Source organism: Lytechinus pictus, chromosome 15 (assembly GCF_037042905.1).
Source record: "Lytechinus pictus isolate F3 Inbred chromosome 15, Lp3.0, whole genome shotgun sequence".
Taxonomy (NCBI): Eukaryota; Metazoa; Echinodermata; class Echinoidea; order Temnopleuroida; family Toxopneustidae; genus Lytechinus; species Lytechinus pictus.
In genome coordinates this window covers 5632371-5656988 of record NC_087259.1, presented here as the reverse complement: position 1 = coordinate 5656988, position 24618 = coordinate 5632371, and the positions used below count along the sequence as shown (strand labels likewise).

Here is a 24618-nt window from a genome sequence, read left to right as displayed (position 1 = left end):
TATCCTACACTTTTCCTTTGCCTTTCTTTCCTCCTTTTTTGTTCTTGTTTGTATAACTTTTTGCGGCCATGGCCCAACCCTTCCATACGCAGTGCTGTGCGGTTGGGGGTCCGGGGCGGAGCCCCCGGAACTTCTTGATATCAAAGCCATTAGGCCTCGCAGATTGCCGCCATTTTAATCAAATCACGGGCATATACAGAATACCCAGTTGCCTAATGAACCAAATATTTTGAGGGAGCAAAACATACCAATGTGGGAAAAATTTGTAATAAGTCGCCGGCGTGCAAAACGAGCTGGAAACAAAATTGCCTATTGAAATTAAATTCTAATTACGTGATAGATTTGTCCATTATTTGTCTGTGGCAAAGCCCCGGTAGCTTATTTGCATAAAATTTAGCAAGCTTATAGCACAATGTTTTATGCAGTTCATCTTTCTTCCTGCTCTTTAATTTCAATCATTGGCAGCCCGGTCGTGTTATTGTTTTTTTTTCAATTTAGCTTTTGACTAATTACATTCTACCTTCGTTTCCCGCTATTGTTTGCCATTTTGTCATCTTTTAATTTATTTCCCACGTAGGCCTATTTCGGAATGATTTGTTCTTTCTCAAATGTTCTTCTTTCGTACATTATCCCGCTTTCCATCCTTTTCCATTTAAAAAAATTCTTCGTTTTATTTTCCCTTTCTTTTCCTCCTTTCCTTTCCCCCTTTCATTCCCCTTTCCCTTTCTTTCTCCCTCCTTTTCTTCTATTTCCCGTTTTTCTTTTATTTTCCCGGTGAAATCCGCCAGGGCCGGGGGGCAGCTTGCCCCCCCCCCCCTGCCCCCTGCCTGCTACGCCACTGGGACCTGGAGTTGGTTACACTGGTAGATTGCGCGTAATGGCATTATGGACAATGAGGCATTTTCGCAATCACTACGCACTCGCTTTCTATCACGCAGAGAATCTATTGTCAAACGCCCTTCAATCAAAACAGCAGTGTAGTCCTGTACTGACCACACAGAAACGTTGTTAGCTCTAACAAATGCGCTAACAGAGGCCCTGTTACAACCGTTAATGTGGCAGCGATGCCTTTCAATGTATAACAATGCGTTATGATTACTTACACATTGAAATAAATGTTTTGACTTCAAAATCCGAAAGATGTGACTGGGCTTACTGTTAGCGCTCACTTAGGCTAACAACAACTCTGGACTAACGATAAATTTGCAGTTTTTCGTCTTGTCCCCGTTAATCTTCGGACGAGCTGCTGTCCCGGTCCACCAACTTTCGACAAAACCCTCTCGGCTGTTCATTGTCATTTGACAGGCGTTTACTGTGTTCTTGAATCCAAACGCGCAACGAAAAACCCATATTGGTCACCACAGGTGATAGGTAGTGTTATACAACCCCATAGAATGTTCTGTAATCTGATTGGTCCAAATCGGATCACATGATATTCAGCAAATTGCACTATGGCATCCAAAATGCACTATCCTGCACTCTGACGTGATAATGTACTATCCTGCACTCTGACGTCATAACAAATGCACTATCCTGCACTCTGACATCAGAGTGCAAGATAGTGCGGGGTCTGCACTGTGATCTAGAAATTAGATTAAAAAAATAGCATTCGGGGCAACTCAGTAACATGGAGGAGGGTGGGGGTTGTATAAAACACACAATGCACACATTCTTGTGCATAGAGGACCTAAATAATGAACTCTTTGCTCGACTCGCCAAATGGATATACCGCACTCGGTCCTGCGGACCTCGGTGCGGTATATATATTTATACAACTCCCAAGAATGTTCTGTAATCTGATTGGTCCAAATCGGATCACATGATATTCAGCGAATTGCACTATTGCATCCAAAATGCACTATCCTGTACTCTGACGTCATACCAAAAGTACTATCCTGCACTCTGACGTCAGAGTGCGGGATAGTACGAGGTCTGGAGTGATCTAGAATTATCTAGAATTTAGATCAAATAATAGCATTCGGGGCAACTCAGTAACATGGGAGAGGAAGGGGTTGTATAAAACAAACAATGCACGCATTCTTGTGCATATAGGACCTAAATAATGAACTCTGTGCTCGACCCGCCAAATGGATATACCGCACTCGGTCCTGCGGACCTCGGTGCGGTATATCCATTGGCCCTTCTCGCACATCGTTCATTATTTGGCCCTGCATGCACGCGCTTACGTGCATTATTTGTATACTATCCGTCTTACGTGGTGACGTAATGTCTGAAACCATTCAATGAAATCATGGAATTTCATCCATGATGGAATTATGGAGACATTTTTCCATAATTATATTTCATTTCTATTTTATCATTTGCCCTAAAGCTCCGCTTGTGTCATTGGTTTATCGGATGCTGAGAAACCCAAGACCGGTTACCCTTGTTGGAGCTTTTTGCACGGCATGTGGAGCAATTTTCTCTTCTCTTTCTCAAACCCCGGTGATATTCTGTCTGTGCTTCGCTTTATTCGGTAAGATATTACATGTATACAAAATTGATATATCAGGCTTTGAGAAAGTATAGTGGGAATTATTCATTAGAGGTTGGTCTGGCAATTACTCATTTTCCCCAATTGGAGAATCCTCGAGAGAATGTTAATATTATATTGACAGTCCTGATTTATTTGTTTCATATCCCTTCTTTAAGTTAATCTACATGTAATGTTGTGATTATAGGGAGGGTGGTTAGTCCGCATCAGAGGCCCATGATGATGAATATAATGTAAGGGCTTTATACACTGTAAAAACTGTGGTGTTAAAACTGACACCAATTGGTGTTAATAGAGGACCACACCCTGAGGTGTTAAAATAACACCCTAGAGATTTAACATAACACCAAAGAGTGTAAATGAAACAACCATAGGTGTTGTAATAACACCTATAGGTGTAAAACTAACACCAACAATTTAACACCGGTGTAAAATAACTGGTGTGGTCCTCTATGTACACTGGTTAACACCACAGTTTTTGCTGTATACAAACGGAATATCATCATCATTATTATCACCACTATCATAAAAAACATTATCATTTTTAATAATAATAACAGTTAATATGATTATTATTATAATTACTATCAGTAGTAGTAGTAGGCCTATCAAAATTATTATCATTATCATAATCATTGTTTATATAGCACATGGCGTATAATGTTACTATATTTCTGTGGGCTTCAGAAAACAAAGAGAAGAAATTGTTGTTACTGGGTCATTTTTCGAAGTGAGGTTCATTTTGAATAATGTAAATAAAGTTTTAAGAGCTTTTTGTTATGGTTTATTATTGATATTTGCTCAAAACTCGTCCTCTAGAATCGGCATTACATTTACAAAAGAAAGTATCCGGTAACAAATATTATTACTGTTTAGTAAATATTTTTATTTCTGAAATTCCTGTTTTAGGATTAGGCAGCTCAGTGGTCTTTGTATCATCCATTTTGACCCTCAAAGGGGTTGCAAATGATCGATTCAACGTGATGTATGGGATAGCTACATCCGGATACGCATTTGGTTCTTTGTTTGTTCCAATTGCAGCTGAATATTTCCAGAGTATCTACGGCTGGAGGGGGGCTATGTTGATACTTGGGGCACTATCCGGGAACATGATTCCGTTCGCAATCGCGCTAGGGCCCTCCTCTTTCCCGGGTGAACAGGAGAGTCAAGATGGTCTCTTAACCGAAGAAAGTGGAACGGAAACTGGGGTATACAGCTTTAGTAGCAAATTTTATTCGGATTCATCATCTGATTCAACAGACGATGACATGTCATCAACTGAAAATCTTGATTCAAAACAGCTTGGAACAAGAGAAAGGTCGCAGCTAAGTTTTGAAGATGAGATTGACGTTGACAGTGATCAGAGTTCGACTGGCACTTATAGCCTTAAATGGACAGATCGAATGAAAAAGATTCGAATGGGAGAGCATACCACAAGATTCTACTCTTCGGGAAAAGAAGCAATCTATAAGAATAACAGTAAACATCAAAGAATGGAAAGACGTGGGTTCTGCAACAAATTTCATGAAACCCTGAGCACCTGTGGAAGTCTTTGGGAGCCCTGCCTGGTGACCTTAACATTTTCATACTTTGTGATGGGTATAGAAGTTGCAGGTTGGCGCTTCTTATTCGTTCCCCGAGCCATTGACGGAGGTCAGTCACTAACCAATGTCCACATCCTAGACCTGACGGTTGCCTCTGCCACGTTTATCAGCCGTCTCACACTCGGCTTCGTACTCCGGAAATCTGGGAATACGACGACAGTTCTGTTGTGCTTGGTGATCACAGAAGAATTCTCCAAGTTCCTCGACGTCTTTGTTCCCCAGTTTCCAGTGATGCTTCTCTGCTCCTTTCTATCCGGGATTGCTCTGGAAGCGATGGCGTTCTTACCGGTCATTCTTGGTGCAGAACTCTTGCTGGTACCCGAAAACTTCGATGTTCTCTTCGGAATCCTCGAGATGTTGCAGGGAGCGGGAATTTTAGCTGGAGGGGGCATTTCAGGTAGTATAACCCTCCTCTCAATAAAGATATGAGTCTCTATGAAGGGGGGCCTCATGGGGAAAAAACCCTCGGCCAGTCATTTTTCAGATTGCGTGAAGTGCTTTGAATTCAATACTTTCCCACCATTTTCATTCGGATTGTCAAGTAATATCTAGCCATGTTTAGCAGGTGTAAGGTTTGTGGTCATTGCAGGTCTTCTTTTATTAGAATCGCGCGGATACTCGTTTGCACAGACAAGGGCACTGCGCAGACTTGGGTAACCTTACTGTCCCTTTACCAGCAACCCGCAATGATAAACATTCCATTAATTTGTATCAGGAAGGCGTTCCAGAGATCTGAATTTACCTTCAGCTAATATAATCGTCAGTCATTCTTACACTAAATTTCATAATAAGCGATCGAATGAGACGTATTTCTGTTGCATTTCATTGTTAGGTCTCATTGCTGGTGAACTTGGATACAACCCAGCCTATCTCGCTCTGGCAACCACCAATGGGGTGACTTTTCTATTGGTCATAATCCTCAAGCTTTGTGAAAGGAGAAGGACAGGAACGTCGTGAGACCAGACGGGATCACCCTCCAAGGGCTCGTTGTATAAAGGAGTTGCGATCAAATGCAACTCATATACCACCCTTTCCAGTGAAACACAAGGCTAATAACGAATTTTTAGCACGTGTGAAACCAAACTAAAATCACGAACGCTAATCACGAAGGACCTTTTCACACGTGAATCTTGAATCATCATTGCAATGAATCTTGAATCATCATTGCAATGATTACCGTGTTTACATGTGATCGGCTTTTGGTTCAGAATAAAAAGCCGATGCAGAATCGTCTTTTAGTTTATCTTGCACCGCGTTTACACCACGCTGTTAAAGCTCGCGGTGCAGAATCGGCTCGCGTGGCAAAAACTTGAAATGATACACGCACCAACAATATACGTCATAATAAAGACAACGCTGGATCCGTGCGCTTTGAAGTACGTCATATACCATGTTTACACTTAATCGGCATTTGAATCGGCTCGCGGTTCTGAACCGCGAGCCGATTCAGCATCGGCTTTTTCATAGCGTGTAAACGCGAGCAACTTGAATCGGCTCGCGGTTCAGAACCGGCAATTTGCACCACCAAAGTAGTAGGTTCTGAACCGCGAGCTGATGCAGAATCGGCTTTTTTACTACGTGTAAACAGAAAGCCGATTCTGCACCGGCAATTTGTGCGCATTTCAATTACTTTACCATTGTGACGTAATTGTAAGCGCACTGATCCAGCGTTGTCTTTATTATGACGTATATTGTAGGTATGCGTATCATTTCAGGTTTTTGCATCGGCTCGCGGTTCTGAACCGCGAGCTGTAACAACGTGTAAACGCAAACCAAATGCCGATTCTGCATCGGCATTTGGTTCAGAACCAATTGCCGATTAAGTGTAAACACGGTAATAATGGTAAAGTAAATGAAATGCGCGCCAATTACCGATGCAGAATCGGCTTTCTGTTTACACGTAGTAAAAAAGCCGATTCTGCATCGGCTCGCGGTTCTGAACCTACTACTTTGGTGGTGCAAAATTGCCGATTCTGAATCGAGAGCCGATGCAAGTTAATCGCGTTTACACGCAACAAAAAAACCGATTTTAATGTAATAAAGTGCCACATTTCCCACCCATTGAATGTAAATAAAATGATAATCATCTGATAGAAGTAGTTGTTAACGTTCATTTCAGGGGGACGGAAACTCTATCTGATTCAATATTTGTCCTTGATACACATTATTTTGTGAAAAGGGGGTATGATACAAAGAAATTCTGCGTGTTATGAGGGTGCGCGCGTGCAGCGAGGACCTTCTGTCCGCTAGTTTTCTATATTTGTTAAAAGCCATTGGCACAATCATGATTTCTAGAAGTGGACTAACTTCTTATATATTTTCCATCAAGATGATATCGACATCATTACGCTGATCTTTATATATTACTTCCAATTGCATAGAGATTGTTCTTCATCTTGATCTTTGGGTCTTTTCATCTTTAAAATTTTTGGATAAACTTAAGGTATTATTTTTTTTCGGTCGTTATCAACAGAAGGGCCTTTTCACACAATCGTACATGTTTAAAGAACAAGTCCACCCCAACAAAAAGTTGATTTGAATTAAAAAAAGAAAAATCCAACAAGCATAACACTGAAAATATCATCAAAATCGGATGTAAAATCAAGTTATGACATTTTAAAGTTTCGCTTAATTTCACAAAACAGGTATATGCACATCCTGGTCGGTATGCAAATGAGGAGACTGATGACGTCATCCGCTCACTATTTCTTTTGTAGTTTATTATATGAAATATTCTCAGTTTCCCTTATTGTCAAGTGAAACAACTATTAATTCCTCCCTGAACATGAGGAATTAGCATTGCTTAATACCATATGGTTTAGTCAAACTGGTCCTTATTTTCAAATCTGTAAAAAAATTGAAATATTGTATAATTCAAACAATAAAAAACCAAAGAAAAAGTGAGTGAGGGACATCATGTCTCCTTTGCATGTAACTGAGTTGTGCATATCACTGTTTTGTGAAAAATAAGCGAAACTTTGAAATGTCATAACTTTCCTATTTTACATCCGATTTTGATGAAATTTTCAGCGTTTTGCAAGTTTGATTTTTCTCTAATTTATTCGAATCAAAAGATTTCTGGGGTGGACTTGACCTTTAAGTGTTGCGATGTCCTCAGTGGTTGAAACAAAATGCCCTTCCGTGTATTCCAGTACATGTTGAATTTAGACACTATGTTAAGATGAGACCAGAGTGAATTCTTGACTTTCATGTTTGGAAATTTAAATAATTACCTTAATAGCCCACAATTCTCTGAGATTATATTCCCATGGTTTTATGAAAGCTTATTTTTCTGGTGGTAATTATTGGGATTTATGAAATAAACGAATATGAATCAAATTAGACCAAAGTGATATGATGTGGCTAGTAAAATGATTCCTAAGCAACTTCTAAAGAGTTTTCAAGTGAAATATTTACCCTCAAAGTCATGTTGAATTTATTATACTATCCTGGAGTTTTATTTCCCTTTACAAAGACAAACAGGACTGTTGATATATTTCATGAACATGATGATGATTAAGTACTACTGATTTGTTGGTGGTCATCATGCTGGAAATTAAAATAGAGCATTCGAATCTCAATAATCACACAGGGAGACATCTTTTTATTGTTTAGTAACGTCTATGGTTTAATAAAAAAAGTACAGTTCAAGGCATGATTATACTTTAGAGAAATGTGTAAATTTAGAATTTATTACGAAGAACTGAAGATACGTGTATAATTTCTGATTAAATTTGTTCTCTTAATACAGATTGATTTATTTACAACTAGAGTGAATATATCTTGGACTGTGTCGTTCGACGTAGAACTGCTAACATCAGCGGGTCCGACGGGCCTGTCCCGTTTAGTGCATAAAAGTAACTTTGCAATCCAATGGTAACTACCATGGTAACGATGCGTAGGAAGGAAGCTAAAATTGGATGGCAGAGTTACCATAAAAATAAGTTTTATGCAACGGGGCCCTGGGCCAGGCCCGTCGTACCCACAACGGATTGTACGGTATGAAGTGTGATTAGTGTGTCATTATGCATATTGAAAGTTGCCAATTGCCGTGTTTGGTCGCTACATTGCATATACGTGTGAGGGCCAAGCTCTATGGGCCAAGGCACACATTTCAGCTCCCACTTGCATTCTCAGGCCTATATTCTGAAGTCGGGGTTAACTTAGACCATGGTCTAACCCTGTGCTAAAATTATGGGAAGCCAAAAGTGTCAACTTTTTTATTAAGTTGTATGTTTCTTATGTTTACTGTGCTCTTTCCTGATTCATCGATGGTGAAGACAATCATCTATTTATGCTTCCTAGACAATTATGAAAGATTTGAGAGCCAAATGAGCTGAAATAAGATATCTCTATACCGTTAGTGATTTATGTAACAATTGGCTATCCATACTTTAACCACAACTTTAAACATGGGTTTAAGTTAAACCCGACTTCAGAATACGGGCCTCAGCATTTTGTTTAATGGGATATGTCCGGGAGATAAAATTCATGTTCACGTTTAAGAAATGTGTTTTATAAGTCTCGTTTTCAGGTCAGCATGTCCAAAAACGTTCAGTTCGCACTCACATCATCTTTTTAGTGAGATACGTATGATAATCATAAATTTCTACAAATAGTCCATAAAAAATGTTTTGTATTTAGTTCAATATATTCACAAAATATCAGCTCGCGATTCTCACTCTTATCCTTAATTTTGTGAGACTTCATGCAAATAATCCTTAAAAATTGATTTTTTAGGTCAATAACATCAATATCTGTCAGCTCGCGCTTCGCGTTCACATTATTTGTTTATGCGAGATATGTCCCTGAGTAATGTGCCATGATTATAAAATATGCTTAAGAATATAGATGCTTGTCCTCATGGAGAGAAGATACAATGGCAAACTACCATATCATCTTTTGATTGAAAAATGTTTAGACATGGTTAGACCTTAAAAAAGAAAAAAAAAATCACTGTCGGTACAGAAACTTAATATTTTCACAATATATATATATATATAGAACAAACTCAGATACCGCATATGTAATTGAGCAAGCTGTGCCTTTCAACAAACATTATGCGAGCGCGAAGCGCGGGCTGAAATTACTGACCCGAAAGGAACTGAACAACATACGCCAATCAAGAAAAGTAATTTAACACCTATGTCAGCTGCGTCGGACGTACCCTGCACATTAATGGCAGGTAAAAGTGAAAATACAAACGTCCTTCAGCGAACGATCTGGCATCCCGAGCTTATTCTCGCTTCTTGGTCAAATGCGACTCAAGTGGTCGGGGCATGTTCGCCGCATGAAACCTTGGCGAAAATGGAAGACCTAGCACTACACCATCGTCTTTCGAGACGAACGAATGCAGACACATCATTGGACTCTTTGATTTAGGAAAAATATGGAGAAAAAACTTTGTTATTCAAAATACTTTGAAGCCTCTTCAGTACGAAAGTATGGATGGGCATAAGAAAAAAAACATTGATAAGAACACGCGAAATGCATCATAGCCCAAAACCTTATTATGATTCATTCTAAGATAAGCGGTTAATGACGAGGTCTAGCAATCTCTGGACCATCTCAGATTTGACTTCACCTCGACCTAAAAAAAATGATAAATTGTAAAAGAATTCTTAGTATTCTTACTGAAATCCCCTTACATCACCTCCTACACATAAGGCAAGGAATTAATTTTTTTTTCATTTTGCGTTTAGCGGCCATCTTTGCATCTGAAGATGATCCTATATTACAAAATTTACAAAACAGGAATGGAATCAACGTACCAAATAACTCACGAAAAGAGGTATTCTTCATGATTCTTGGGCAAAGGGTTCAAAACTAGATATTTCAAGATGGCGTCATCTGGCGGTCATCTTGGATTTGACCTGATAATGACGTTATTTTGCAAAAAAAAAAGAGCAGAGATGGGTTCTACACACCCCAAACCCCCTAAACAGATGTTTTACTTATCATACTGGGGCAAGTGGTTCAAATTTAATTTTTCAAGATGGCATCTGGCGGCCATTTTGGATTTATGCAAATTAGCGAAATTGCCCGAAGTTGCCGTTTGGGAAACCAAGCTGAATGTGTTCTAGGACCCCATAGGAACATGAATCAAGAAAAAAGCTTCATCGGAAAAAACATTTCGAGGTTCGGAAATTGTCAAATCGACTATTCGACATAACCCTGTCTTCATTCCCTCATCCAAACAGTCACTCTCAATGCACTATGCACTCGGTAAACTCCGTGTCTTTTCTACCATCTCTAAATCACCATACAATCTTCAAGGATCATCTGGCAGTGGCAGATCTAAGGGGGTTGGGGATTAAACCCCCCCCCCCTTGGGCTGACAATTAAAATAGGGAAAGAAAGACGAAAGAAGAAGGGAAAGAAGATGAAAAGAGAAAAAAGAGGAGGAAAACGAGTTAATAAAAAAGGTTGAGGAAAAGACTTTGAAGATAAAAAGACTTTCATGTCACTATTCAAAATTTTCACTCGCGCTTTGCGCTCACATTGCCTTTCCGATGAGATACAGGTCTTGCTCAGTAGGCTGAAATGGAGCTTATAACATCCGGTTTGGAAGTCAATATACATATTTCAGCTCGGATGTCGAGCTGTCATTCTTTTATTCAATTTCCAATTGATTTAAGATAAAAAGTAATCTGAAAAAATGTCTCGTTTTGTGATCTGAATATCTAATGTTTTAAGCTCGCGCTGCATGATCGCATTTTTTGATTTGTGAAGTACCTATTCACTTCGTGTATTCCATAGAGTATTTAAAATATCCCTTTTCAGGTGTGATTGTCAAAACTTATCTAAGAAGTAAATAAGACTACCTCTTTAAAGAAACCAGCAACCCACAGCTCTGAGATGCCTACCACGGAAAATGTGGGAAACAAATATTTTCGCCCCCCCCCCCCTATTTGCGAAAGCTGGATCCGCCCTCTGGCCTGAAAATAGCAGGAAAAAAAAATCAGCTCGCCGCTTTTCGGTTCGCGGGTGATTTTCTTTCTGGTCAAATCCCCCTCTTGGTAAAAGGCTAGATCCACTGCTGTCTGGTACCCGGTCTATAGACCGTGAAGGAATCCAGTAAAATTCCACGCTGAATCTAGAATTCAAATGGTTGTGGAAATGACTCATAATATTTGCAAGGCGTACTATTTCATGATAGTTTTAATGAATCGATACACTTAAGCGGAAGAATTCCATTTCAGCTTTCTCTTTATATTTAGTCTTTTTTTACTATCATTTTAGGATCATTTAAGCTTGGCATCACCCATGTATTTGTCTGCCAAATGCTTATGCTTGATACCTATAAGGGCCTTCCTCAATTGTTCACGTTCCTTTGATTCAGTCGTTCCTCTCCTCCATGTTCGGAGCATATTCAGCGTGCCCATGTAGTCTGCATCCGTGTTAGCTTGTATGTAGCGTCGTATATCTTCTGGTTCTAGGCCAAGTTTACCGCCTAGATTATCAATATCACTGCTTTTGACGATCTTCCTTGCAATTGCCCTCAGAATGTCATCGAAATCGCTCTCACATTTTCTCCCTGGCTCTCTACAGAAAATATATGAAATAAACTTCGAAAATTATGAAGATGTTGGGCGAGGATGGTGAACATGTTCAACAATGATGACCACGAGGATTGTTATCATAATTGCAAACACCGTTTTATGTACATACTGTTTTGATAACCTACATGGATTCAGATCGTCTGCCAAGGTCCAACAATTTCATAAAGATTATAATAAATCTTAAGAAAATTGTAACGTCGTTTGACCAAAAAAAAATTTGAAAGACCGGCTAAAGCTGATAAAGGACAAATAATGGTAATTGTCCGGCATTCTTACAAAGAGGTTGCTTTTTTCGACTACCGATTTAAACGAATTCAAATATTTAAATGTTAGATTGTAAGGCCCTCTATCGGAAGCTTTATTATTTTCCTCCGAGAAGCGTTCTTTGAGCAATCATCTTTATAATATCTGTATATAGACAAAGATTATAATGTGAAATTTTCTGCCCGTTTCAAAAAGTTTTGTTAGGAAAACAACAAAATTTATCCTGCAAAGGACATTTTCATTTCATATTTTCCACATCATCACTGTTATAGGGCATACCCATTCATATTAGCTAGTAATAAAATTGAGTGAAGGTATATTTGCTATTTGTGGAGTAAGCTATTTGTATATTACCTTTCCTTATTCGATATTGGGTTTGTTTATTTTATATTAAGTTAAGTTCTTGTAAATAATGGATATTGGGTTAAAGTTGAAAATGGATTTGGTATGCAACATATGCCCATTTCAACGCACTTTAATTTTATCAATCCCCGCAGTATGCCAATGCCCTTCTGTCAAATGTTTAAAAGAAATCAAATTATTGAATTACTCCATTTGGTAAAAATTTTGCTTATTTATCAATACGATATACTGTCAGATTTTCACCTTGTTTCAGAAGTAAAACCAGAACCTATAGTTTCTGCAGGATGATTGCCAGCCGATGGGAATGATGATGTCGCTATCGTTGATGGTGAACGTGCTCCTCCCTCTGATATCTCCGTAGCTGTTTCTAATTAAGAGACGAATTACATAATATAGACATATAACAAAATTTGAATTTGTTCTAATTAAAAGAATGGGTCATTATAAAAATAATTGATATAACCATTTTTTTTATTCGCAAGGTGGTATTCATGTTTTGGGTTGAATACTGATCTTGCATTCATGGTTCATTGAAGCATTTTCTACATCGCAAGTTAACCTCATTTACTGATAGACGCTATTTAGTCTGTAATTCATCGATGACCAAACTATTCAAATGACAAGCCTCATCGGTCTTCATCTATCATAACATGCTGGCATTTCAGTAATATAGAAAAAAAATTGAAGGTATGATTTTCTATTCCTTTGTTAAAACTACAAAGAATACATCAAAGAACCCACGAGAATATTCATAAAGAAATGAATATTTGTTGATCAGAATTTGAAACCTTCAACTGATTTCATTTTATAATTCTAGAGCTGAATTAAAAAAATGAATCTATCAGCGAAAACTCTTAGCTATTGGGTAATTTGATTGCACATGGTCACTCTTATCAAGGAATTTGGATGTATTATTAATATTTTCATAAAATATTCCTATACGAGATTTCGCATTTGGTGAAAGAGAGAGACAACCAGCTACGCCTCGTTGAATGGAGCATCTTTCTTTCACCTGGATTATGCGAAATCTTGTACCAACACAACTATCTTATACCATTTAATGACATTGGAACTATGAGCCTCTTCGTTGTACTCTGTCTTAGGGTGATGTGTAGGTTGACTTCATTCTCAGTAATGTTTGGTGTATCCACTTCGAACATTACTTTGTGCTCAGTGAGGTGACGAAATTCCCTTTCCTGGACAATCTACAACAAAATTATACACAGTTTGAAGGAAAACTCGTATTGCAATTTCTATCAATAAGCTATTTTGAAATTAGCTCTAGAAAGCACTTTCTGCGAGTGATTTTTTTTCAATTTGATAGATACTCAATTATTTTAGGGGGATATTGGAAGAAAACGCTATGTGACCTTGCCTGGTATACAAATATACGATTAGGTGAAAAGACTTATAAGTAACGTAACTTTACATTTTGGATAACTTCTGCAAGGACCTGGGAACGATTTTTTTTATTAGGGGTGCTGATGTAAATTTGAAAAGCAAAACAAAACAAACAAAAAATTTCACTACAAAATGGAGGTAAAATTGGACCCGATAAATTTGGAAAGCAATAAAAGGGGGGGTTCATAACAAAATTGAGGTCATTTTGGTTAGATTTTTACATATCTTCCAGAATATATGGGGGGTGCTGCCTATGCAAAATGATACACGCAGCACCCCAGATAAAATTTTGCAGCATCCCGCTTCCCAGGGCCATGTACTTTTGTTTTAAAAAGTAAAAAAAAAAAACACTAAAATGATATTACCTGAGGCTTGTCTTTCAAGGTACTTTCTTTACAAGAAATTTGTAATCCCCCTGACTTCCATCTGATTAAGAATTGCTCTCCTGGAATCGGGACCTCATATCCTTTTGGAACCTTTAAAAATAACGATTAAAATGCAAAGACAGAAAAGAGGTATCAATACTTATATTTCGAGAGAAAGTGGCGAACACAGTAACACCGGTTTATAAAGAAGAAAACACTAAACAAGTAGAACAATTTCTATAGTTTTGAAATGTATGTCTCGTGAATTATAGTCGATACCCTTGTTTTAATAAACCGTATTAGAATAAATAATGTGGTATAGTTAGAACCTGTTGGTTATCCTTTTGAATTATATTTTCTATTTCTACTATATTCGATCATTCATGAATCAGGACATATCCTAGGAACAAACTAAAATAACATTTTCTGTTATCTACAATTCTTAGTTAAGGTCAAGTCCACCCCAGGAAAATGTTGATTTGAATAAATAGAGAAAAATCAAACAAGCATTATGCTGTAAATTTCATCAAAATCGGAGGTAAAATAAGAAAGTTACGACATTTAAAAGTTTCTCTTATTTTTCACAAAACAGTGATATGCACAACTCAGTGACGTACGAATGAGACAGTCGATGATGTCCCTCACTCACTATTTCTTTTGTTTTTTATTGTTTGAATTATACAATATTTCATTTTTTTAAAGATTTGACAATAAGGACCAACTTGATTGAACCATATAGTATTAAACAATGCTAATTGCACATGTTCAGGGAGGAATTAATCGTTGTTTCACACGACAACGGGGAGAAAATTAGAATATTTCATATTTCACATAGTAAAATACAAAAGAAATAGTGAGTGATTGATGTCATCAGTCTCCTCATTTGCATACCGACAAGGATGTGAATATAACTGTTTTGTGAAAAACTGAAATTAAGTGAAACTTTAAAATGTCATAACTTTCTTATTTTACATCCGATTTTGATGAAATTGTCAGTGTTATGCTTGTTGGATTTTTCTCTTTTTATTTGAATCAACTTTTTGTTGGGGTGGACTTGTCCTTTAAGAAATATAAATGCCAGTTGTGGTAACGTTCTCGAAAATGAGGTTGAACCGAATCCAATTAAATGACCGCCAAAGTGTTCGTGTGCATAATATGAAACATGCGTGAAATTATTCCGGTATTTAAAAAATGGGTAATTGGAAAGAAAGAAGCCAAACTTGACATTCCAGCCACGTAACGAGTTCTCTTCCATGCATACACTTCCCTACATTATACTTATCTTTGTCGGCGATGTTCAATGTTTCTTCACCTTGTATTTCAGGATTTCATAGATTTAGTTCCTGTAAATTTACAAGATCTGGATCTACATTGATTTTGTGAAAACTAATCCTATTTCTAAAGACTTTCTCACAAAAAAAATGTGTGCTGCCATTACGAGTTAAGTTGTGGGGCCACAATTCTTTTTAGAATTTTCTAATCTGTGTTTAATGTGTAAACATAAAGGAAAATCATAGTGAACACCTTCACAAAGAAAACCATGGTAAATATAAGGTGGTACAGGTTGGTCTTAAATGAATTGTAGAGTAGGCCTAATCCTCTTATTTCAGAAAGTAGTTTTGAATAAAGTAAGATATATTTAACAAAAAGATAAGACTAACCTGTCCTTCTGCAATGTTTTGGTCCCTTACATTGACCCACAAAACGGGCAGGCGATTTCGAGGTGCTGACACAGGAATGATTGGTGTACAGATAACACGTTTGCCAATAAATATCCGTCTTATTTTAGCAACAATCCAATATTCTGAGAAGTGGTTGACGTAAATATCCAGATCGCGATCTCTCACAACACATCTCAGGCTACTCGTGCTGCCACAAAGAATTGCAGTAAACTTTGCAGAATCTGTATTATTTTTGTAAGTGTGTCAACCACGGAGCAAAAAGATAGCAAAAGATAATGTGCTGTTAAAAAGAATCCAAACGTCCTAAATATATTTCAATGGCCTTCTTCCAAAACCTTATCGAAAGCGGGAAAGAAGAGTTACAGATGAAATAAAAGTGGAAAGTTATTCATTAATCTACGGAATACAAAGATTAAAGTTGAATTCTTTTATGAATTATTTCTACGTTTTTATACGGAATGTGGAATACTCGAATTCGCGAGCCTTTATTTGATTTTTGCTCTTACCGCCAGGATTCTATGACGTCATCTTACGTGGAAGAAGTTGTGATTACATGCGTTTGATGTGACATGTCTTAAAAACGATGTTAAAAACGTTGTTTACATCAATTTTCCAGGTAAAATATTTAATTGAAGATAACATGATTTGTATAGTATTTTTGTTAATTCCTAGTGGTTATTTTGACGGAAACCTGCAGCTCTATGCCATATTTGAGTTTTTCCCTCTCTTTCGGTCATAGTTTCTACGTCAGCCAAAGATCTTACAATCTAAATGTAGATACACGGGTAGAGTATTCGACGATTAACCAACAAGTTAGCTGACCACAAAATGTTCGGCAGATTTGCTTTTGATGTATGTTTTATCTGTTCAAATTCTCTTATCTGTTTAAATTTTTCAATTCCTAGTCAAAAAGACCAAAAAATGATATGTTCTATGCTATAAACAAACAAATGCAATCAGCATTCAACCCACATAAGATGTCGTCACAGGCAGGCCAGTGGAAAGCACAATAAAGCCTACTATCGAGGCTTGCAATATATTTTGGTGATCAAGGTAAACAGCGAAAATGAATAATGATCCTCTCTTTCTTTAGTTTGATTTTGAGTTTCATTCCGCTCACCCTACTCTGCTACATGTCGTATTCTACTCCTTCAAATCTTTCAAACGATATCTAGCTGTTTTTGGTCATCAATATGAACTAGAATTTTACAATAAAAATAATACATATTTTCTAAAATAGTATTACTCCATTCTTCAGAAATGTGATCGGGGAAAACTGGGTGGAAGGGAAACGACAAAATAGAAATTGGAAAAGAGTACCGTTGTTGCGATAATGGATGTAGACTTCTGCATCCTTTGGTTTTGTGAATGCACCGCAATGGGGCATCGTTACTCTCACAGGACTGTCAAAGATTGCATCAGAAGGCGACATCTTCAATCCAGCCGCAATGATGGCTTCTGTCTCCTTCAGCTCCAGCTCAGGTGGGACGTCTTCAATCACTTCCACTGTGATGTCCTTTGCGCTGTAAAGTTCATATTTCGAAATCCTGACCGTAATGCCATGCTTTTCCAGTTGGATCAGGTCATCTTGTTCATCATCAGTATGATCCTGCTCTCTTTCTGTCGTTTGATTTTGAGTTTTATTCCTCTCGCTCTGCTCCTTCTTATCTTCAGAGTTTGGATCATCCTGGGGTGTCGTGAAATCCTCTGAAATCGCTTCAGTAGACATTCTTGATTCCAGTGGGCTTTCTGCATCCGTGCTTTCTGTGGATGCTATATGTGTCGAGAAGAGTGAATAAAAACGACCATGCATAATGAGCCTTCAGAGAATGACACGACAATGACCTTTAACGAACACGTGCTCAAAACTTTATGGTTGCAGATAAACATTGGATGCCCATCACCCCGCACACACACCCCGACCCACCTACACACGCACACAGACAATTCATTTCGTCTGGCTTATAAAGTTCATGAATATGGATACATAACAATAATAATAAGAGTATAAGAACTCTGGTGTTGATTTAACACCAGCCCAGAATCTATATATGTCCACACCAGAGAAGTGTTAAACAACACCAGTTTCGTTTTGGTCTAACACCAGATAGGTGTTTATACAGCACCAATTAGTATTAAAACAGCATCGGTTTGATTCCAAACTGGTGTTGTTTCAATACTTCTCTGGTGTGGACATGGTGTTAAATCAACACCGGAGTTTTTGCAATGTAATAATAATAATAAACAAATAAATAAATGAATGGATAAATAAATAAAATTAAATTAATTGTGATGATAATAACAATAATTATAATAAAAAATAGCAGCAAAATTAAAGGGTATAACCGCTTTTAATTAACTCTCGTTAACTCACTGCGGGACCATTGAGTCATCATTTCCGTAAGTGATCTTTTCCGTGCATTTTAGAATGTTCTTACCTTGATTATGAGCCTTTTCAGGAAAATTCATTCTGAAAATAAATGAAGCGTGAATATGATAAAAAAAAAATTTACAAAGTATCAAGACATAACACTGGCACAAACTGATTCATTGATTTTACTCTGTTCAGTGGCGTACCTAGGATTTTCCACAGGGGGGGCAAAACCGTCCGCCAAAAAAAAAAAAAAAGGTCTTCGATCACAAATAAAGGATTTCGTTCCAGAAAAAAATTGACAAGCAAAAAAAAAAAAAAAAAAAAAAAAAAAAGGTCTTCCATCATAAATAAAGGATTTCGTTCCAGAAAAAAATTGACAAGCAAAAAAAAAAAAAAAAAAAAAAAAAAAAAGGTCTTCCATCATAAATAAAGGATTTCGTTCCAGAAAAAAATTGACAAGCAAAAAAAAAAAAAAAAAAAAAAAAAAAAAAAAAAAAAAAAAAAGGTCTTCAAGCTCGTCAGGGGGGGCATTAAAGGTCTTAAAGCTCGTCAGGGGGGCAAAAAAGGTTTTTCAGTCAATATAAGAGCTATGATTTTTTTTTCTTATTGTTTAATCAGTACTCTGAACTTTTGAACTGTCAAGATAAAACTAGGGATTCGAATGTTATTATACATTTAATGTTTAACATATTTTTTCCATTCATTGAAATAATTCTCCAAAAATTATTAGAGAATCGGTTAATTAGAAAAAGTGTGCATATTAAGACAACAGGCGCTTAAAGGTTTACTGATGAAGAAAATACCTCGATAAGATCATCTGTTTCACCGCTTCATCCTTGGCATAGTGGATTGGTAGTTTGCTTGAGTTATCTTCCGTATCTGTCTCTGCTCCACTGTCAAGAGGATAGAACACCGGAGCCTTCTCCGGTGATAGGTTTCTATTGTATAACTCGTCTGAAATCTGAATCAAACAAAACTAGTAAACCAATGCCTGTTATTTCAATCGATCTTCCTGCCGTGGATGGGGTGTTGGTCGACCCCCCCCCCCCCCCTCCTAGTCGTTAATAAAAAAGAAAAAAGAAATAGACAGAAATCAAACCCATAAAAGTAAATAAAATTAATTTAAAAGATTATCTTGGTATCATGTATTGGTCAGGAACGATGACAATTGCTTTGCAATGACGAGCACAAAAACATCGTATAATATCTCGTGCCATAATATGTTATACACCATACAGAAAACCCTGGAAATCAGTTTGGAATGCTAAAATACAGATATTTGATCTAAATCTCCTTCATATTAGAGCAGTCACTCCTCTTAATTATTGCTTGTAAAATATATCCTGACCGAAATCCGATTCATTTCGGCATGAAAACCTTTCTTTGCTTGTTAACAAATTAACCACCACTCTTTAAAAATTGTCCCTGGGCCCTTGTTAATTATCCTCATACTTGCATAAGAAAATGAAAAATCTAATTATTTTACTGACTCAGCACATATCAATAATAACGCTATCTTAAAAAAATCAATTGTTTGGGATTGCTCGGATCGTAATTCTGCATCGTGTCGAATTCTGATTTGTTTTGCGCAAGCAAGACAGTTTCAGGGGCGGATCCAAGAGTGGGGGGTGGGGTCCCTGAGATTTAAACCGTCAGTATTGCTATTGCCCCACCCGCCTGTGCCCCCCTTAAATTTCTGCCCTTTTCAGGTGAGAATTACACCACATTAAATTCTATAAGCCAAAAATAAATTACCTCGGTATTCGAAGTGGCGTTGAGAGGTTTTGGAGTGTCGATCAAGGGAAGTACCACGTATAAGACTCTCTGCTCATTAAGTATATGGACAATTGCACCTTCAGCCTTAAGAACTTGAACGACATCAATATGATTTTTGGAAATAGCAAAGTCTAAAGAAGTCCAACCGTTTTTATTCTTCGAGTTCACTTCGGCTCCTTGACTGATTAGATATTTGGTGACCTCAAGATGACCATTCTGAGCAGCAAAGTGTAATGCAGTCCAACCATTGCTATCTCCTTTATTCACATCAGCCCCTTGACTGATCAGATATTTGGTAATGTCAAGATGGCCATTCTGAGCAGCAATGTGTAATGCAGTCGCACCAATGTTGTTTTCCTTTATCACCTCAGCCCCTTGCCCAATCAAATATTTGCTGACATCAAGATTACCATTGTAAGCAGCACTGTGTAATGCATTCGAACCATCGTTATCTCCTTTATTCACCTCAGCCCCTTGACTGATCAGATATTTGGTGACGTCAAGATGACCATTCTCAGCAGCAACATGTATTGGAGTCACATCGTTGTCATTTCCTTTATTCACCTCAGCCCCTCGACTGATAAGACATTTGATGACCTCAAGATGACCATTCTTAACAGCAATGTGTAATGCAGTCAAACCATCGTTGTCTCTTTTATTCACCCCAGCCCCTTGACGGAAAAGATGTTTGATGACATCAAGATGGCCATTCTGAGCAGCAATGTGTAATGCAGTCGCACCAACGTTGTTTTCCTTTTTCACCTCAGCCCCTTGAATAATCAGGTATTTAATGACATCAAGATGACCATTGTGAGCAGCCAAGTGTAATGCAGTCCAACCATTTCTATCTCCTTTATTCACTTCAATCCCTTGACTGATCAGATACTCGACAATATCAAGATGACCATTCTTAGCAGCCCTGTGTAACGCAGTCCAACAATTGTTATCTCCTTTATTCACTTCAGCCCCTTGTCTGATCAGATATTTGGTTACAGTAAGATGACCGAAGTAAGCAGTAATGTGTAATGGAGTCAAACCATTGTCATCTCCTTGTTTTACCTCAGCCCCTTGACTGATCAAATATTTCATGACATCAAGACGACCAAAGAAAGCAGTAGTGTGTAATGCAGTCGCGCCATTGTTATCTCTTTTATTCACCCTAGCCCCTTGACTGATCAGATATTCGACAACATCAAGATGACCATTCTTAGCAGCCCTGTGTAATGCACTCACACCATTTCTATCTCCTTTATTCACCCTAGCCCCTTGACTGACCAGATATTTGATGACATCAAGATGACCATTCTCAGCAGCAGTGTGCAATGCAGTCACACCATTGTTATTTTCTCTTTTTACCTCAGCCCCTTGACTGATCAGATATTTGGTGATGTCAAGATGACCATTCTCAGCAGCAATGTATAATGCAGTCACATCGTTGTCATTTCCTTTATTCACCTCAGCCCCTTGACTAATCAGATATTTGACGACATCAAGATGACCACTGTAAGCAGCACTGTGTAATATATTCGAACCATAGTTAACTCCTTTATTCACCTCAGCCCCTTGACTGATCAGATATTTGATGACGTCAAGATGACCATTCTGAGCAGCAATGTGTAATGCCGTCGCACCAATGTTGTTTTCCCTTTTCACCTCAGCCCTTTGACTGATCAGATATTTGATGACATCAAGATGATCATTCTGAGCAGCAATGTGTAATGCAGTCCAACAATTGTTATCTCCTTTATTCACTTTAGCCCCTTGACTGATCAGATATTTGATGACATCCAAATGACCAAAGAAAGCAGTAATGTGTAATGCATTCACACCATCATTATCTTCTTTATTCACTTCAGCCCCTTGACTGATCAGATATTTCACGACATCAAGATGACCATTCATAACGGCAAAGTGTAATACAGTCATACCATCGTTATATCCTTTATTCACTTCAGCCCCTTTACTGATCAGATATTTGGTGATCTCAAGATTACCATTCTTAGCAACAATTCGTAATGTAGTCACGTCTTTGTCATTTCCTTTATTCACGTCAGCTCCTTGACTGATAAGATATTTGATGACATCAAGTTGACTATTCTGGGCAGCAATTTGAATTGCAGTCCAATCATTTTTATCTCCTTTCTTCACATCTGCTCCTTGACTGATAAGATATTTGATGATATCAAGATGACCATTCTCAGCAGCAACGTGCAACGCAGTCCACCAATTGTTATCTCCTTTATTCACTTCAGCCCCTTGACTGATCAGGTATTTGGTGACATCAATATGGCCATTACTTGCAGCAAAGTGTAATGCAGTCACACCATTGTTATTTCCTTTATTCACCTTGGCCCCCTGGTGGATTAAATATCTGGTGACATCAAGATGACCATTCATCGCAGCAACGTGTAATGCAGTCAAACCATTGTCATTTCCTTTATTCACGTCAGCCCCTTGACCGATCAGATATTTGGTGACATCAAGATGACCATTATGAGCAGCAGTGTGTAATGCAGTCACACCAATGTTGTCTCCTTTGTTCACCTTCGCTCCATGATGGATAAGATATCTGATGACATCAAGATGACCATATATAACAGCCGTATTTATTGCAGTGGCGCCAGTATCACCTTCCCCGTTCACGTCGGCCCCTTGACTAATCAGATATTTGATAGCATCAAGATGACCAAAGAAAGCGGCAAAGTGTAAAGCGGTCAGTCCTTTAACAGACTTTCTAATCTCAGCCCCATGATCGATGAGAAATTTCAACAGCTCCACTCTGCCGGTCTTTGCTGCGATCACTAACGGCGTCCAGCTAGCTTCAGCATCATCCCGGGCATCACCCTGATTCACGTTCGCCCCATGACTGACTAGGTTTCGTACTTCATCAAGGTGACCATTCCTTAAAGCCGTTAGTAATGGAGAACAGTTCTCTGTATCTTCTTCAACCATACTTGCTCTAATATTATCGAGATATTTGGCCGCCTTAGACATTCCTTGTGGAACACCTAGATAATGTGGTTTGACCACAAAGACTTCCCTTTTCCACATTAGAACCATGGTGTCGAACTTTCTTATATTTTTGAAATATGTGCATTTGGTTAAAGTAAACACCCTCTGAAGGCTATATTTCACTCGTTTTACATAACTTCTTGATATTCATCCTGGTTAATGTCTTCTATTCCATGATCAATTACCCTAATACCCTTTGTAATTTCCATGTAAACATGTAAATGTAGTAATTCACGGATTGTTGAAATTTGTTTGATATACTTCCCTGGCTCACGGTACAGCAGCGTATGAACCAGTGTCGTTTCCAGGGCCTGTGTTGTAACGCTTTTCCCAAATAACTCCCGTCTTCCGATGAAAACCGCGTTCATACCATTATGGACCTACATAATACTCATACACCTTGACTTGGTTGTAGACGAAGGGGTTCTGTATCCACTCCTTCTCCCGAAAGATCATTCCTAAACTGCATGTTGAAGGTGCAGTTAGAACGGCAGCGACGTTCCGTCTATGTACAATACATAGATCAGCAACGAAGTACGTTGTTTATGAATAACACTAGCTAACGCAACAATGAGGGAACAACCCATAATCATATACCGCAATATATCGTGATCGGGATCGTGATATGAGTCACTGATGGGGACGTATACAAAAAATCCCCACCGAAATTCTCGAGACAATAAATAGGTGATGCGGTTGACTGATTTCTTTGTATTCGAGTGCGAAGCTTCCAATATCAAAGGAGTCTCGATCTCTCGGACATAGTTTCGACGTAGGACAATTAATGCTCTGACAGCATAATTATGTCCGCCCCTTTTTTGTGAAAGAGAATGTCGATCGTTCCTTTCATGCTTTCTTTATAATTTGACCAAATACGATAAGATTACTTTCCTTAGGCCTATATGTGTACATATACATACCTAGGCTTATATATATATATATATATATATATATATATATATATATATATATATATATATATATATATATATTATATTTTAAGGAAATAAATAATGGTATTTTCATTTCCTTTTTTCACCAGATGCTATCATACAATTTTTCAAGTATATATATATCACGTAAAATGATATATGATCCAAAGTGTACTTCAGATACATAATGAAATTTGAACTTATTCGATACATAATATACTAACTGCTCACAATTTTCTTTTTATAATTTTTCTTTTCTTTTATTTTCAATCAATTTTATTCATATAATAAATCATAATTTGCTCTTTTTTTGCTGCACTTTTCAATCCCTTTCACTATGGCCCCACATCTAGTTCATTTTTGTTTTCTCTGCTGTAGCATAATGTAACAGGGGAAAGGTACTGAAAGAGGATAAAGAATAAGACAAAATATAGAAACAAGAAAAGAAAATAAAGAACAGAAAAGAATAAGAAAATAAAATAAGATAAAGAAAAAAAAAAGGAAAGGGAAAAAAGAAAAAAGGAAAGAAATCAAAACAAAAGTAACCAGAAAAGAGGGGGGAAAGGGAAAGGAAAAGGTGAAAATGAAAAAAATGAAATAAAATAGACAGAACAAAAATGAAGGAGACAATTGAGAAGTTATTCATCCTTTAAAAGAAAAAAGAAGCTCTAAACAGCAGTGGCAAAAATAATAATTTCTTGACTGGTTGCCAGCCAAACCAAACAAGAAAAAGAGAAAGTTGGTGATAGAGCGACTTTAGCGGCTTTCCCTAGTGCTATGAATATTGTA

General features: G+C 37.7%; 2 protein-coding genes across 2 annotated transcripts; one reads left to right on the top strand and one right to left on the bottom strand.

The window, feature by feature from the left end:
* The first annotated feature begins 1627 nt into the window (after positions 1-1627).
* Positions 1628-5055, top strand: LOC129278212 (uncharacterized). Its single transcript, XM_064110639.1, has 4 exons — positions 1628-1637; positions 2333-2476; positions 3404-4495; positions 4931-5055. Exons 1-4 carry the CDS (start codon positions 1628-1630, stop codon positions 5053-5055), a joined length of 1371 nt encoding a protein of 456 aa, XP_063966709.1.
* A 2656-nt stretch (positions 5056-7711) lies between these two features.
* Positions 7712-23469, bottom strand: LOC129278268 (serine/threonine-protein phosphatase 6 regulatory ankyrin repeat subunit B-like). The gene is made up of 9 exons (XM_064110396.1): positions 19865-23469; positions 18913-19070; positions 18174-18205; positions 17056-17508; positions 15715-15956; positions 14054-14164; positions 13342-13492; positions 12531-12654; positions 7712-11643 (listed from the first exon to the last, which is right to left on the bottom strand). The coding sequence occupies exons 1-9, from the start codon at positions 22943-22945 to the stop codon at positions 11343-11345; spliced, it is 4653 nt and encodes a 1550-aa protein (XP_063966466.1). The 5' UTR covers positions 22946-23469; the 3' UTR covers positions 7712-11342.
* Positions 23470-24618: the final 1149 nt, after the last annotated feature.